General features: G+C 31.4%; 3 protein-coding genes across 3 annotated transcripts; all 3 read right to left on the reverse strand.

Moving 5' to 3' along the window:
• Positions 1-293: 293 nt before the first annotated feature.
• Positions 294-2,414, reverse strand: LOC137834666 (inactive protein RESTRICTED TEV MOVEMENT 2-like). Its single transcript, XM_068642787.1, has 2 exons — positions 2,231-2,414; positions 294-1,414 (listed from the first exon to the last, which is right to left on the reverse strand). Exons 1-2 carry the CDS (start codon positions 2,364-2,366, stop codon positions 417-419), a joined length of 1,134 nt encoding a protein of 377 aa, XP_068498888.1. The 5' UTR covers positions 2,367-2,414; the 3' UTR covers positions 294-416.
• Positions 2,415-3,747: 1,333 nt separating this feature from the next.
• On the reverse strand, positions 3,748-5,628 carry LOC137834667 (large ribosomal subunit protein uL5-like). The gene is made up of 5 exons (XM_068642788.1): positions 5,494-5,628; positions 5,286-5,393; positions 5,151-5,193; positions 4,872-5,067; positions 3,748-4,089 (listed from the first exon to the last, which is right to left on the reverse strand). The coding sequence occupies exons 1-5, from the start codon at positions 5,494-5,496 to the stop codon at positions 3,894-3,896; spliced, it is 546 nt and encodes a 181-aa protein (XP_068498889.1). The 5' UTR covers positions 5,497-5,628; the 3' UTR covers positions 3,748-3,893.
• A 1,187-nt stretch (positions 5,629-6,815) lies between these two features.
• On the reverse strand, positions 6,816-13,021 carry LOC137834668 (histone acetyltransferase of the MYST family 1-like). The gene is made up of 9 exons (XM_068642790.1): positions 12,719-13,021; positions 11,577-11,665; positions 11,015-11,077; positions 9,801-10,010; positions 9,124-9,192; positions 8,449-8,610; positions 7,691-7,784; positions 7,439-7,581; positions 6,816-7,361 (listed from the first exon to the last, which is right to left on the reverse strand). The coding sequence occupies exons 1-9, from the start codon at positions 12,975-12,977 to the stop codon at positions 7,158-7,160; spliced, it is 1,293 nt and encodes a 430-aa protein (XP_068498891.1). The 5' UTR covers positions 12,978-13,021; the 3' UTR covers positions 6,816-7,157.
• Positions 13,022-16,509: the final 3,488 nt, after the last annotated feature.

Consider the following 16,509-nt stretch of genomic DNA (forward strand, 5'->3'; position numbering starts at 1 on the left):
AATTTACTCAATATAACAAATAATTATTTTTATATTAATAGGAGAGTTATGCGTAAACATCGATGAAATTGAAAAGAATTATTTTCCATTTGTTAGTATCTATTGATTAAATGTTTTACCTTGATTAAGGATACTTTTCGTACATCACGTCAAATGTAACAATCATTTTCTTAAAATGATCTCTATCTAATCCTTTTGAAGGATTTTTTTAACGTTAAAAATTACTTTTTATATTCTTCTTTCCCAATGTCCAAATAAATGTAGTCATTTTTCTTAAAACAAATAAACTAAAAGGTGTGAAATCACATATCATTCTCATATATTCACCATTATAGCACCATTTCAATTACACTTTTCAAGATTCCAAAGAAAATGTTGGAAAGGATTAAGGCACTCTTTATGAGCACAAACCAGTTTCATGCTTTGGTAGAAGAGGTGATCTTGTAGGTCACATAAGCTCCCAAGGCCATGATCACAAGAATGGCAGCACCCATGTTTGCAACCAAAGGCTTTTCTTCTTCATTCAACTTTCCTTCTCCAATCTTGGTGACTACCTCTGCAGCTGAAGCAACCACTTCTCTCATTCCTTTCCCTATTGTGAACATCTCATCATCCTCTTTTCTCTTTCCTTTCTCAATGTTACTCTCAGTGCTTTCTTTTACCTTCTCTGTTGCAGCAATGGAACCTGCACCTTCTTTTGGTCTTGTCTTCAATATCTCTGCTCCTTTCCAAACCTCATTGTGATTGATGTATCTCTGACCTGACTTTATTCTCTGGTCAAGGTTATTCCAATCAACTTTATCTTCCTTTTCATGTATTCTCTTCTTCACTTTTTCTATATATGTTGCAATGTCATTCTGTTTATTTTCCTCCTCCTTCTCATGTTGTTCTGTTTTTCTGTCATGACCCATGATTGTTGATGTGGGTTTTGGCTCAATTTCCTCATGACCCTTTTGAGATTTCCCTGTTTCCTTTAGTGGGGTTGAAGCAAAAAGTGGTGAGGATTTCAGCATGGGTTCCTCTTGAACACTTCTAGGCCTTGGTGACATGTCTCCAACATGTTTTTCTCCCTGTTCCATTATTGGGATTGGAGATTTTGGAGGCATGACTACTTCTTTAAGCTTTGGTTGATCAAGCACAGGTTTTTCAGAAGAACTAACAAGTGGAGATGGAGGAATTTTGTGTGGTGTTTTGGATTGCAATTTGGGTGAAATATTAGGGTTCTTTGGCATTGTAACAACGAGAGTTCCAAGTTCATACTTGCCCTGAAGTTTCTCCACTTCGCAATCTTGTGGAACAGAGTATGTTTGCTCGAAATTGCTTATTCTATTGCCTCCCAATGATCGTTCTCCAGAAACCCTCACCACTCGAGAAGATCTCACAAAATTTATCTTTATCTTCTCCTTTACGAAACCTGTAGAACAATGCAGAACATAATGATGCATTAATTTCACGTACGAATCTTCAAAATTGCATGCATGTCACTTTAATTATGTGAGAATTTTGTTGGAATATGATTGCTTATCATGTCACTTTAATTTGGAAAAATCTTCTATGTTTATAATTATCTCAGTAAATTCCATTATTTGTTGATAAGATACATTACTAAAAAAATCATTAAATAAATAAAAAATAATTTTAAAGATAAAAAATTATTAATTTATATATTGATTAAATTAGATACTATTTGAGTGACAAAAATTATTGATATCTAAATTAGTTTTCATTATTGATAAATAATTTATAAATTAGTATTTAATTAATTACTAATTATTATATCTAAAACTTTGATATCAATTTAAAAATTATTTATCAATAATAGAAACTAATTTAAATATTATTAATTTTTTTAGTCTCTAAAATAATATCCAATTTTATCAATATAACAACTAATTATTGTTGATCTCTAAAATTGATTTTTATTTAATAATATTTTTTTTTGTGATAGAAAACAATTTAGTTATATAATGACTGTTATAAGAAGCAAGTATATTTGTTGTTTTTTTTAAAAAAAACACTAATTTTTTAAAAATGGATAGAATTTTCTTTTTAAAATAATTAGAAAATTATGTTTTTTTAAATAATGAGATTAGATGAAATACATAACGCAACTACTTATTTACACTCAGATCAGAGGCAATTTTGTTAATATATAGATACAAACAATAACAAAAATAACAGGTTTGAAGAAAGGCAGATATAATTAATTAATATTCATAAATGTACTAACCAGGAAGATGAATGTGAAGAAAATATGCAGCTTTATCTTCCTTCATCTCTGACTTGGGCTCAAAGGTTTCATACAGAGGACGAATGGAAGCTTGTGGTCTTGTTGATCTTGATCTTGGTGTTCTTCCAGAAGCCATGACTTAGGTTTAATGTTTTAGATAGGGTTCTGCATGTGTAGGTTATGGAATTGGACTTATATAGATGTAGACTTGGTTTTCTTGTTCAAGAGACTATTCCTTTTCTGAACTTTGGTTTGTTAATGTATTAGGGTTGGATTTTCCCTCTCTTCCCTGGTTAGGGAAGTTCAAGCATAACTTCTTTGCCAAATAAAGCAATTGTTCTTTGTTTTTCATCTACACTTACAGAACAATGTCAGAATATCAAAAATCATAAGTCTTTTGCTTATGATTTTAGGTTTTTTAACCCAATTCTGCCAACTTCTGTGGCTTGTTCACATGAAGAAAACACCTACGTCTTTTTATCTTTCTTTCTCCTCTATATGCTTCTTTTCCTTCTTTCTTTCATGTCAAGTTTTCTACCTAAACTATACCTTCAAAGTACTCCAAAACAAGGTTTTATTCTTAGCCCCATTTTTGTCTTCTATTTTTCTTAATTATATGTTTCCTTCTTTTTATTCAGTAAACCATTTCCAATTATAATTTAGGCTCAAACATATTTTAATTCCTTCAAAAATAAGAAACTCTCAATTTTTATCCTTATAACATGTTTTTTTAGATTTTCAATAAATTGGAAAAAACGTTTTAGTTCTTAGAACATTAGAATTTTAATTTTTAATTCCCTTTCAAAAAAGCTTCTTTAATTTTTACCTTCAAAAAATTTGAAGTTGTTGCATTTGTCTTGAATATTTATTTCAAGATGAACAAATAAAATTTATTTTACGAGCTACATTAAAACATAACATTAGTGTTCGTTATTTTAAGTAATTACTTGAATTTTTTTCTCTACAAAACAAGTATCACAATAAAAAATATACTAATTTACAATATTAGAGAACCAAAATAAAAAGGTTTTAAAAAAATAAATGAAATTCACATATTAGATGTCACTATTAGTGTAAGAACTTTTACACTATCATTTAATCATAAATCAGTTTAACATAAATCACTTTAACAAGAGACAATAAATTTAGTGCATATTGTCTGTGATTAGATGATTGTAAATATTGTTTTAATTTGTTTAGAACAAGATTCTGAGGGAAAATATTTTGATTGTATAATGTGTAACAGAAGATAAAGTGACCAAAAGAAAAAAAATTCATATTTCGAAGCGAAGCTAGTAAGATATAACAAATATGAAGGAAAAATAAAATTTTGGTGGTCCTAATATTTCATCTGAAAGTGAATAGCAGCAGCTAAGTGTGAAGATTCCACTGCCAAACAGTTACAGGGAGTTTCAAACTAAAATGGCATATGATGAAATGAAGCTAAAACATTAAAATATTACACATACAATTCAATTTGACCCTGATGTTAAGTAGATAAATGGCAGAAATACATGTTATGATAAATAAGGATGTCAAAATTTAATAATATTAAAAAAAATGTCAAACAGCTAGAGAGACCTGTAAAAATAACATCCGGTACTAATAATGGAAGAAAAGAAACAAGAAACGGTAATGAACAACAGAAGGGTCTGATATAAAACTAAACAATTGCCTGGGACTTGTTTAGGATGACACCTTCGTATTTAACTTGGAACCACTTCATGGAATCCTCCTTTGTCACACGGTGCTGGATTCCAACACGAGACTTGCAACGACGACGGCGTCCCACACGATACCCAGGGCGCTCCAGAACAACAAAGAAATCCATTCCATAAATACCAGTAGAAGGATCATACCTGGTTCATGCACACAAATGTCATAAACATTAACTGTTTCCTCAGAAATATAAAGGCAAATATCAAAATTTCAATACAAGATAATGCTACGAACATGTGTTGCACAGAAAGGGAAGTATCAAGTTTTCACTTGAAGGGAAATAATGGATTCTGAAGTCAACTACATGAATCAGACATTCAGCATGGTAAAAGAGAAAAGTTCCAACTAAGTTACTCATCGTAAGATCCATATCAAAAGAAATAGAAAAGAAATAATGGTAAAGATTTCTATGCTGACAATTAACCAAAAAACATCTTTTAAGTACAACTTTCAAAATAACTATCATAGAATTAAAAAATTAGCCATATATAACAATGCCTGATTGAATGATATTTTACACTACTTGCATTCTAATTAACTGCAAAAAATATAAGGATACAAAAAAATTCATTGTGATAAACTTAATTTTTCTGTTCCACCTCTCTTTTCCTTCTTTCAAATAAAAAATTCAGAAATTCCCCCACTTCTTTCTTAAGTTCTTCCTAATTCCCATTGTTATTCATCTAAACAAACCAACTCTTCTATCCTATTTCTTTTGTTCTATAATTCCTAACTTCGTAATGTTCTATATTTCTCTTCCTCTCCCTATTTCAGTTTTGCATACGATGAGCTCATATAAGAAAAAAGATTCAACAATTTGAATTGCAAGAAATTACTTCCAACACACTACATGAACTCAAAACTGAATTGGTGTTTGAATATTACGAGCAAGCAGTTATATCATTCACAGTGAGAAAATTACTTGATTCCCAAATCAATGTGCTCCTGAATGCCGAAACCGAAGCAGCCAGTGTCACTGAAGTTTCTCCTTAGCAGCTCGTACTCCTTCACCTTCAAGCCACTTTCCAAAAGCTGCATCGCCTTGTCACCTCTCACAGTCACATAGCACGCGATCTTCTCGTTTCTTCTAATTCCAAAGGAACGCACAGTGTACCTCGCTGCAATGGCCAATCAACCAATTCGTCAAAAAATCTAAAAACGAGACATTCAACAATTGCAAAAATAAGAACAACGATGATACCTTTGGAGAAAACAGGGGTTTGGCCACTGAGTTGCTCGAGCACCTAAGAGAGTGAAGACACGAGAGGATAAGAGAAGATGATAAAATTAAAAAATGGCGAAAAATTATAATAAAAATAAAATGAAGAATCGGTGCCTTGGCTGCGCGAGTGAGACGATCACCGCTCTCGCCGACGGAGATGTTGAGGACGAGTTTCTGCACTTTGATTTCGCGCATAGGATTCGACAGTTTCTTTTCGGCGGCCTGCGAAAACGATAGGCAAATGAGAGAGTTGTTGAATTGGTTTGAGAAGATAGGAAGAAAGAATTGCAATGGAAGAAAAGAGAAGAGCTATTGAGTTTACCATTTGTGAGGAAATGGTGTGGAATCCGGCGCAGAGAGTGGTGCTTTTGCAGCGGCAGAGTGAAGGAATGAGACTAATATGCGAAGGAATAGGAGGAAGGTGACTAGGGTTTTTCTTTCATGGACTCGTTCAGCCCGTTTTGCAGTTGAGGCCCAAAGGCCCAATGGCGTGCCATATTAAGACAATAAAGCCCATCAAATACCAAATTGTTTCATCTTTCTCTCCCTTCTCTCTTTTCTTTTGTGTCCCTATTAACAAAAAATGTCATTTTAAAACTATTAAACATTTAGAATATTAAGCAAAAATTACACTTATTTTCTTTCCGATTATGATAAAGAGCTCTCTCTATCTATAATTTTAAAGTAGGTACTAATTTCTTTTATTTTTAATAAAATTAATTTTTGAATAAACATTCATTTACTTTATGTTTTTAATGATCACACTGACCTTCTTCTATTTTAATAAAGTGACCTCTCTTATTTTATTAAAAATTGATGTTAATTAAAACTAATTTATAAAACATTGTAAAAATTAAAAAATAAGTTTTAAATACCAAAATAATAAAGATTTAAAAAAAAGGTTTATTGATTTAATTATTATATATTAAATATATCATAAAAGTTACACTCAATAATAAATTGTCTTTATAAGTAATGTTTATGAAATTTTTTCCATATACAATAAATAAATAGCTAAAAAATACTAAATTAGATTTACTTAATTTATACATGTAATAATCGAGCACAAAATTCTCATCTTCATCATAAAGTGAATATGTTATAATAAAACTTTACAAAAGATAAGAACAAACTTTAAATTTTATATTTTTAAATTTATTTTTCACAACTGTCATGTATAAATTTTATTAAAGATCTTATTTTTAAATAAAAAAATAGTATCAACTTATTTAGAAATATAGAAAATAAATTTACCTATTAGAAACATAAGAGAAATAAATGTTTATTTAAAAATGAAAGAAAGTTGGTAACATTTTATTTAAGATACAAGAAAAGAAGGGTATGCTTATATTAAAAGGAGTTTCAACGTCATTTAAACAAGTTCACTTTACCTTAACATTGAATTCTTTAATTGACTAATATTTATTTTAGAGCTTCATAAAGGTTTTACTTTTTAATATTTAAAAAAAAGGTTACTTTGAGTAAAAATCACTAAATTATTCTTATAAAATAGAAAGTTTAAAATTTAATAAACTTTAACTGATTAATCAAAACAACAGTCTCTAAAATAAAAGAAATTGAAATCAAAATAATTAAAATTCGTAAATTTTTGTGATCAAAACACAACTTAGATATAGAATCGAATTTCATTAAACATAAATTGAGAAAGCTGAATTATTGAACTTAATTGAATACAATTTGATTCAGCTGAAGGGTGTCTGCATTGATCCGTTTTGGTCCGAAGTGTAACCTAATTTAGAAACATTACAGTGACAGCTGCAGATATAGCAAGCAGAGGATTTTGTACAAGTGTCTAAGCTCACACCTAAAACATCATGCAATCACTAACCCTAGAGGATAACATCATGGAAGATATGAAATAGAGGTACCTAGGCTACTACAGTTACATTACAGCTACAGCTATTGCGATTCTGATTGTGACTATACAAAAAGGTACAAGTTAGATAGATGTTTGGATGGATGAAGTTAACTTTGTTCTTTGTAAGGAGTCCAGATCAATTTGGAAACATCAACATCCAAGCCTCCCCTCCCAGCAGCTTTAAGATGGCGATCCAACACTTTGGGATCAGCGCATATCACATGTTGACCTTTCCTGTATTGAATCAATTCTAGACTCTGCAGTGTCGTTAATATATCTTCAGCTTTTATGGCAGTCATATCACTCAGTTCCTGTTCAAAAAACCAAACATAACTCATTACCACTCTCATTCCCCTACAAACATTCACAATAAGGTAGAAATGTTCACCTTGATAGAAATGTTCCCCTTGTGCTTCTTCAGAATGTCCAAGAGAACCCTTGTCCAATATCCTCTGTAGCTTAGCAGTCCAAGGTCTGAAAGGGGTCTTTCAGGTGTCCCAACTTTCCCCTCTTTCTTCGACAGTTCATATGCTATTCAATCATTCAAATTTCAACCAATTTCAGTCACACTTTATCACATATACTCCAGGCACTGGTAAATAAAAAGAGGCCTTTTTTTCATAGAAAAAACGGAGCTTACAGAAAGCAATTAGAAATTTGCCATAGCCTTTCCTTTGGTAAGGTGGAAGGGTGAGGATACATGCCAAATTGTAAGATTCCTCAGAATGTTTTTCCTACAAAAGAAAAAAGTAAACAATATCAACAAGATTAACCATAACGTGAAGAAAATAATAAACAAATAAAATATTTGAAGATTAAATATATTAAATTAGAACCAAGTTCTTTTTTTCACAATTTTCACAATGCACAACTGAGTAAATCAGCAAGCAGGAGAACCACTGGTTGCAGCCATGAAAACCATTATCAGTTTCAAAGAGACTACTACATTGAAGGAACTTCAAATGAAATTCGTATAACCAAGTAAAAGGTTAAAATCAAAAGGATCAAGCTCGAAACACATCGTGGAAATGACAAAGGACGAACCACTGCACCACAAGGCAAGTTTGTAAAAGATATGTACAGGTGTAAATATAAACTCAATTCCTGGAGTTCAACCGTGACTCACTAGTTCGACCAATGAACCAGTGCCCTAACAGAGACAATCAATGGTCATAGTTTTAAAACACTGACTAAAAGCAAATATCACTCTATTTGCAAGAATAAAAACGTATTTAACCCATAGAACTGCCTGAAATATGATTGGCCTGCAACTTGAAAGGGCGTTTGTGTAGGCCCTTTAGTTACGAGACAAAATTTAAACGGGCTATTAGCAGTAAAATATAAAATTCTGAAATATCTTATTAAGAGCAAAATAATGACAGCATTGTAAAATTTTACCTTGGAGAAATAGCCAACCATGTGACAACCTCGATCATCACATTCACACAAAACATAGAACAGAAACAGATCAACATCATAATAGAGGGTCTTGTGATCAAGAAATAACTTCGCCAGATAACAAAGATTCTGCCCATAAACCTTGTTCTTCTTTCCATCAACCTGTTCCCAGATATAAAAATAATAATTAAAATAATCAAAAAAATTCAAACTTCAATAACAATGAAGGACTAATAATAAAAAATGTGTAGATAACTATTTCAACTTGCAACTGCCAGCAAAATAAAAACAACTCATTTTTTAAATAAAAATAAATTCCAATATTTGAGATTTTTAATTTGAAATACATATCATTTAACTATTTAAAAACAATCGCCCATTTTCTTTTAATGAGATGAGGAATTAAATAAAATTATTGGAGAGCTGGTGCCCATCAGGTAATGCTAGGGAGCTTCAGGAATTTGGGCAACCGACCTCTTAAAAAAGAACTCTACCAGAATCAAAGGAGGGTATGAATTTTCATAAACAAATTGTGAATATTCATTGTACAATGACTCAAAGATAAGTGACAAAAAAAATTAATTTTGAACTCAAAAAATTGAACATAATGGAAGGGGGTACTGATGACAAAAAAGGAGGAATTTGATATTGAGAACATTGGTGTTAAAAATGTACCTCAAACATTGAAAGTGTGCCACTTCTGTATATCTCATCACCAGGGGGATGCTTCAGATCGCATTTCCTCTGCATGAACATGAAGCCAGTTAGCACAGAAAATGGTGCTTAAGTGATCTGCATTGGGAATATAAAACTGACATTTTTTTCAACTTTTTGGGGGTCCTAGGGAGAGCGAAGAATAAACAGATGCTTTTTATAGACTTTCATATAATACTCTTTTATCAATCTTCAAGTGGTAAAGAAACTAAAAACATTAATTTCAATAAAAAAAGGTTTCTTTTCAAATAAGTAGAAAGAAGAAGTAAATTTTAAAGATGACTAAATGATTAAAACACAATCCTGAGTATGAGTAAATTTCAAATGGCAAACACTACAAAACCACAGATTGGTTGGAATCCCATAGAAAGCTACAACAAATAGAACTTCAATGAAGAATAAGTATAATAGGTGCAGATATATCAGAACTAAAAACTAAGCTGTTTTTGTACAATTACTGCAATAAAGAGTGGTAACATGATTTTTTTGGAGAACAAACTTTCCCCATAGATAAGTTCAATGCCTTAGTTTGTTTATAAATAGCTATCTGCTAGTATTTATTCTTCCCTCAAATAAAAAAGACCGCATACACAAAACAAAGAAATATAAAGTGAAAGGACTTTTAAGTCACAGCTCACCATATGCCTCTGAAGCTGTTCTTTGCGCTTCATGAAATTGAGGCAAAACTCACAAAAGTACAGCCTCAAACAGTCATTGTATTCTGGTGGGAATGGGGAGAAGTACCATGTCTCAATCTCATATCTTCCAAGTTCAATAGTAGCTATATTTTTCACTTTTGTAAATTCCTCGTGTTCTCGCAAACTGGCAGCATCAAGTTCCTCATGTCCCTATAATTTAATAACATGTATATAAATTTAAAATACAAATAACAAATTGAGAGTTGAAGCTGGAACAAACTGACCAGCCAGCAGAATATACTGGTTTCAACTAAAACGCACAAAAAAGCAATGATCAACATCCAGCTCCAACATAATAATATCACAAATTCACGATTACATGTTTCATGCAACTTCAATCTTACTGTTAAAGCTACTCATGCAAACAAGGATAGTGTTTTTGAAGCACCTATGCACGAGGTGTCTAAGAGTGTTTGCAATTTAGGGGCAGCTCTAAATTTTTTTGACAAACAGGCTTTTTCATGAAAAAAAATTAGTAAACTTAGATCCATTATCCAATACCCATACATCATATACATGTTTGAAAGTTGTTAGAAATTGAGCTTATGATGTTCAATTTTTTTACAAAGGAAATAGCTTTTTCAAAATAAGTAAAAAAAAGAAAAGAAAAAGAATTGGAGCTTATGATTAAAAACCTATACCAGCTTATTTTCTAGGCAGCTAATTTCTGTTTTTTCACTTTATCCCCAAGAATTTATAATCTCAAATACAATACAACCAAACAATTCAATACCCTTATTGTAATGTTACTACAGAAAAAGTCATTCTTTTATACAATCCAAACAAAATAGAATCTAAAATCATTGTTCACCTTACATATCCTCAAAAAAACTGATTCTATATAATCAATCATAACAATAATTAATTGTATATTTAATATACTTTTTACAGCTAATCCAAACACACTGTTATACATCATTTTGAATAACACTCAAATATTGATAAGATATTCAATAAGAACAGTATGAACAAAGAGTTGTGCCAGTGAAAAATTAACAACTTAAAGCATTCAATTTATTTTATGCCAAAATAGCACCTACTTACTGTTGAAGCATATGCATGAAAAGGAGAAAAAGTATAACATGCGTTTTGTGGTGTGTATTTGTGTCTAACAGCTTATTTTGAAATTCTAACTGAAAAAGTAATAACTCTACCTCTACATGTGTCTCGTCAATCTTCCTCTTTTGATGGCGTGTCATCTTCAAGCCAGACGCCCCCTAAAAAACCATATTTGCAAGTTTTTAAATGAATTCAGTCACAAGAGACCAAATTTTGAAATAAGAGGTGGACATAACCAAGAAAGCAAACACCATTCAAGATATTAAATTGAAGAATGGCCAGTACAAGTGACAACAAATGTATATTAAATTCCAGAAACCAAAATAAACATGACTACAACTTGTTATGATGATACCAGATCTATTCTTCTGCTACCACCAGGTCCCAACAAAAGGAGATCCACAGAAAAGAAAATGTCTGTTTCAAATATTGTAAAACCATGAATTTAAATATAATTCAATGGCATCATTTGTTCCTTGTTACTAATCCCATCAAGTAGGAAAAGATGAATTTGTGTTTGTATTTGTATACAATAAACAGATTTCTCCACTACATTATCACTTTTTCCTCAGGAAATCCCCATAACCTTCTTCAAAAAAATAAATTGACGAGGTCTAACAAATGCTTCCTATACAGATTGGAGTAAATATTCATTACCTTCTCCTCCACTTTCTCATCGACAACCGCCTCCACTGAATCAAGATCTAGCTGATCAAGCTTAACCCACTCGTCAAGCCTTCTATTGACTGCCAAAGAAAAAAGTAAAATAAAATTACAATAAGACTAAGCAGTGACCATCATATCATCATCCCTGCCTAGCGTTGTTTTAAATTTCAGGTAGCAGCATATAGCAACCAGCCCCAAAAAACACTATTATAGGATAGCTGCTATTTTGAAACTTTATATAGCACGTATCTTCAATTCTCAAGAATGATAAAAATCAATCAAGATTAATGACAATCCATAGGTGTCCTAAACAAAACAAACAAGTACCAACCAAAGTTAAATACAAGTTTCCTAGATAGGAACCCTCAATTATCAATCATCTTCTTCAAAATTTAATTTCCTTCTTTTACCATTTTCACTGCTATTACAGTTGTAGATTTCATTTGTATAATTGAAATTGAAAGTCCAAAATTATGAACCAAAATGTCCCAATGCCTCTCTTCATAGCATGTTTTAGGAATCAACACATAGTGGCGCTTCTGCCACCATTCAGCCCGCTATTTAGTCTACTACAGCAACTACACCAAACCACTCCGCTACGGGAAACCCTACAGTTGGTGGGCCCGCTCCACAACACTACGCTACTATAGCAGAGCTATTAACATCCTAATTTGATCACACTTCGTTTCCCAAAAACCAGTTATGGCTTACCTGCTCACCCCTGATTGTGAAAAAAACCACACACACACACACAAATGATTCCTTTCTCATCAACTTGCAACTGTTCGTTCTGTAAAACAAAAACCTCAAATAACAAATAATCCTAACTCTCGCCGCTAACAAATTCATAAATAATACTTCATAACAACCCAGGTTCAGTGAAAGCTTCACCAGTATTTACATCACTCGCAATGAACCGTGTTAGTAATAAGACATCAATTACAATCAAAGCCACGACAATACAGTCATCGTTAACAAAAAAACGCGAAATCAAATCAAATTGAATCCATAAAAACCCTAAATCAACACACAGCCCAACCAAGCAATCAACCCTCGAAACCGAAACCATAACCGTTCACTCTATTCATCAAAATTGAGATAAAGAACAAAGATCGAAGGACAAAGTGTCCTACACTCGGTGTAATGGACGTAATACTCGTAGTCGCCGGGGATAGCGTTGGAAACCTTGCGGCGTTCGATGACCTTAACGGGATGGTACTTGCTGTCCCTCCACCGGCACATGACACGAGTGCCGACTTCCAGGGGGAGCACCGATGATCTCCGCCGCTTCGACATGTCGGGCTCCGGCGGCGCCTCCGCGGCGTCGACGGAGGTGGATTTGCCGTTGCCGGCGGAAGGACCGGAACCGGTTGGGGTTTCGAGCGAACCCATGAAAGAGAAAAATTGCCAATGTCAAATAAACAAAAAGGCTTTTTTGTGCATTTCATAAAAATAGCTCCATAATATTAAGTAAATTAAGTAGAGTGAAAATAAATAAGAAAAAAAAGTAAAATAATATTGAAATTTATATTAAAGTTCTAAAAGAATTAATATAGAAAAAATTATAAAAATAAATATTTTGTCCTCTTAACAACAACATATGAAATATTGAGTTAATACGCAACTATATGTGAAATCATAAATAATGACAAATACATAAATTGTGAAGTCAATAGAAAAAAATTATCAAGCTTCTATAATCTTTCATAAAAATTATTTGGTGGAAGAATTTGATATTTGGTAGGAAATGTTTGCATCACCTATGCATATCATGTAGCCATGAGAAAAATAAGTTCAAATAAAGTGTACACAACCTCTTCTAAAAAAAGTTATATAAAAAAAGTATTCATGTTATATAAAAAAAGTTAAAATAAGTTATAAATAAGCTCTTCCAAATCGAATATATGTGAAAATTGTTTTAGATAAAATCTAAGTTTAGTGTTAAGAAGTGGACTTTAAGTCTAACTCAAGATTAAATGTTTTAATATCTAGTCGATATGGGATCTCCAACACACCCCCTCACGCCGAGGCTACCAACTCGTACGTGGAGATATATGTTATGGATTGTCCGATAGCGAGTGACTTGATAAACCTAACAAATACTTGTTAGGATAGGTTCGAAATGGCTCTAATACCATGTTAAAAAGTGGGCTTTAAGCCTAACTCAACCTCATAAAACCGGTTCATAGGGTGAGGGTTGCACCCACTTATATAGGATGAAATGTCTTAATCTCTAGTCGATGTGAGATCTCCAACATTTAGGATTTAAGATTTAGGGTTTAGGGTATTTGATTCTAAAGGGGTTCGAGATTGTTTGATGGATATTTGCATTGGTGAAAAATCACTTTTATTAGATTATCTATCCATCTATTTAATTTTCTTATAATTGTTGGCGTCTCGTGTTATTTTGGAATTGAATTGTTTTGTACATGTGGTTTGGTTTGTATAAGAAACACTCACTAGTGAAAAGTTGTAAGGCAGTTATTTTTTGTCTTGTACTTAGTGATGACTTTTTACGGCAAGTGCACCGCGTTTGTCAAAAGTAATAATTGTCCCTAAGGACGGATATCGATCCCACAAAGAACAGTGAATTATCGAGTACAATAATCGCTAAATATAAAAACAGAACAATTAAAAGAGTTTTGAATTAATTGTGTTGGCACTGATCAATAAGAAAACAAACAAAAAATTAGTTGTTTCAATTGGAAAAATAAGGATTAGTTTCATCTCTCTCACCCTCAAGTATTTTGATTAGCATGTCAATATTAAGTTCTTTGATTGAAATTGATGCCCGTATAAAAATCATTTATATCGATTCCTCGCATATAAAATCCTTAAGAATGTCCCCTAACTATCGATCCCTCGCATAATTATAAGAACAACTTAGAACGAAGCTCAGACGTTTAATAGCAATTAACATTTTAAGTCTATTCCTAGCACTCAAATATGTTAAGTATTGTTGTTTAGGTCTGAACCCTAAAAATACCTCCCGGTCAGATTTAAGATTCTCAATTTGTCACGGAAAATTAAAAATAAAACAACAATACCAATAATCAATCAAGAACTGAATATTAATATATAAAATATCACCTCAATACATAAGAGTTTTGAGCAGATTACTCCCAATCCCAAAGGGTAGAATTAGCCACGCATACTTCTATCACCTTCCATTCTCCCAATTGGGTTACAAATTCACTATATGGTGTTTTCCTCTCAATCTGCCACACTAAGGTTGAGCCTCTAGCCCTCTATTTATCCTAGTTTTCTAGGGTTAGGTTGTTTCCTATGTCGCGCTAATGGGCTAAATGATAAAACATAAAAAAAGCCCAATCTTTCTTTGCATCTTTTTCCATTCTGGGACCTTCTATCTTTATCTTTTTAGCTCAAATCATTCATATTTAATCCAAATCTCCAATCTTCCTTAGAAATCTGCAATTAACACCAAATTTGGGAATAAAATACTCTTATTCAAATAAAGATCATAAAAAATGTAAAAAGGTATAAATTCATAAATTAGGGATTATTTTATATGTAAATTAGCAATAAATCCTCATAAGTGCCTATATTTTAATATGAAATATTACTGAAATTAGACACTTATCACTTAGGAACTTGAATTTGACAGTTATTATAATGTAAGAGTTGAGAGTTACAATTTTAAAAAATTATCAATATGAACTTTGTCATGGAGGTAGACATATTATAATCAAACCACGTAAATTTATGTTATGTTTATTTTGTACTCTTTTCTACCCTATTTTATGTTCTCATTCACGATTTCTGAAATTTCGTTTACCGATTAGACAATTCAGTAGATTGTGTTAATGAAACTTGGGTGGCTACTAGGACTTACTATCCAACATTCGCCCGCAAAATGTGATTTGTATTTTTTTTATTATAATGTTTCTTCCTGCACCTCATCAATTTTCAAAATTTAATTTCCATAACATAAAAGTCAATTCTAGAAATGAAAATTTAGGAGAGAAAAAAAAATCAAAATATCATTTCCAAAACTACTATTTTACATTCCAAAATCTAAAACAACTATTTTGGCTTTTGGAATTCCATTTCTGAAACTGATGGAGTGTAGAAACAATACCGTTTTTTATTATTATGCGGGTTTATGGACTCATTTGATTTGTCCTGTCTCATTCTTAGCTCACATGAGTTATAGATTATGTCGGATGAGCCTAAACCGATCCATAGACTAAAATAGGGAGTCCGCTCTGCATTTTTTTTTATTGTGAATCAATCCTCACGACCTACCCCACATTATTTACAATATATGGTATCAACTAAATGTTTTCTTTTGTCAATAAAACAAGTCACATAAGTACTACTATAATCATTTTCTTGGTTACCATCTTTAAAATATAAAATTTAGTCATATTAATCTCTAAAATTAGTTTTTATTTAATATTTTTTGTCCATCCTATAATTATTTTCATTACTCTTTATTCAATAACTTTATTTATATATTTTAATTAAATTTCTTCTATTAACATTTTATTATTAAAAGTTAGTTGTTATTTGACTGTTTTGGAAAAATTGGCTGTCAATTTATTCTTTCCACTTTGTTATTAATTGATCTCATTTTTATTTTTTTTAAATAATAAATCAACTAATACAAATATAATGTTAATATCAAGGATAAGGCTACTAATACAATTTTTTCTTCTAAAACTCCATTTTCTATTTATTAAAATTTATTGAAGAAAACCATACTTCATAAGTCATCTAATAATTGTAGTTTTAATATATATAAAAAAAATCCAAATTGATTGATAATTTTATCTTGCAGTGAAGCATTAATTATAATTTTTTAATTTACCTTCAAATTAATTACTTTTTTTTTGGGTCAAAATAATATATTTATTTAAAAAATTAGACAATTTTAATAAAATGGTTTCACGTAAGATATAGA

The sequence above is a fragment of the Phaseolus vulgaris genome, chromosome 5, assembly GCF_000499845.2.
Source record: "Phaseolus vulgaris cultivar G19833 chromosome 5, P. vulgaris v2.0, whole genome shotgun sequence".
In the NCBI taxonomy this organism is placed as follows: domain Eukaryota; kingdom Viridiplantae; phylum Streptophyta; class Magnoliopsida; order Fabales; family Fabaceae; genus Phaseolus; species Phaseolus vulgaris.

Bases quoted from the DNA above. Each gene is read 5' to 3' on its own strand.
- LOC137834666 (XM_068642787.1), bottom strand. From the start codon at position 2,366: ATGGCTTCTGGAAGAACACCAAGATCAAGATCAACAAGACCACAAGCT. The intron at 1,415-2,230 runs GTTAGTACATTT...ATTGTTCTACAG, and splicing joins TCTTCACATTCATCTTCCTG to GTTTCGTAAAGGAGAAGATA.
- LOC137834667 (XM_068642788.1), bottom strand. The intron at 5,068-5,150 runs GTATCATCGTTG...TGGCCATTGCAG, and splicing joins AACCCCTGTTTTCTCCAAAG to CGAGGTACACTGTGCGTTCC. The intron at 4,090-4,871 runs GTAATTTTCTCA...TGCATGAACCAG, and splicing joins CACATTGATTTGGGAATCAA to GTATGATCCTTCTACTGGTA.
- LOC137834668 (XM_068642790.1), bottom strand. From the start codon at position 12,977: ATGGGTTCGCTCGAAACCCCAACCGGTTCCGGTCCTTCCGCCGGCAAC. The intron at 9,193-9,800 runs GTGAGCTGTGAC...ATGTTCATGCAG, and splicing joins AACAGCTTCAGAGGCATATG to AGGAAATGCGATCTGAAGCA. The intron at 8,611-9,123 runs GTACATTTTTAA...ATCTGGGAACAG, and splicing joins GCACACTTTCAATGTTTGAG to GTTGATGGAAAGAAGAACAA.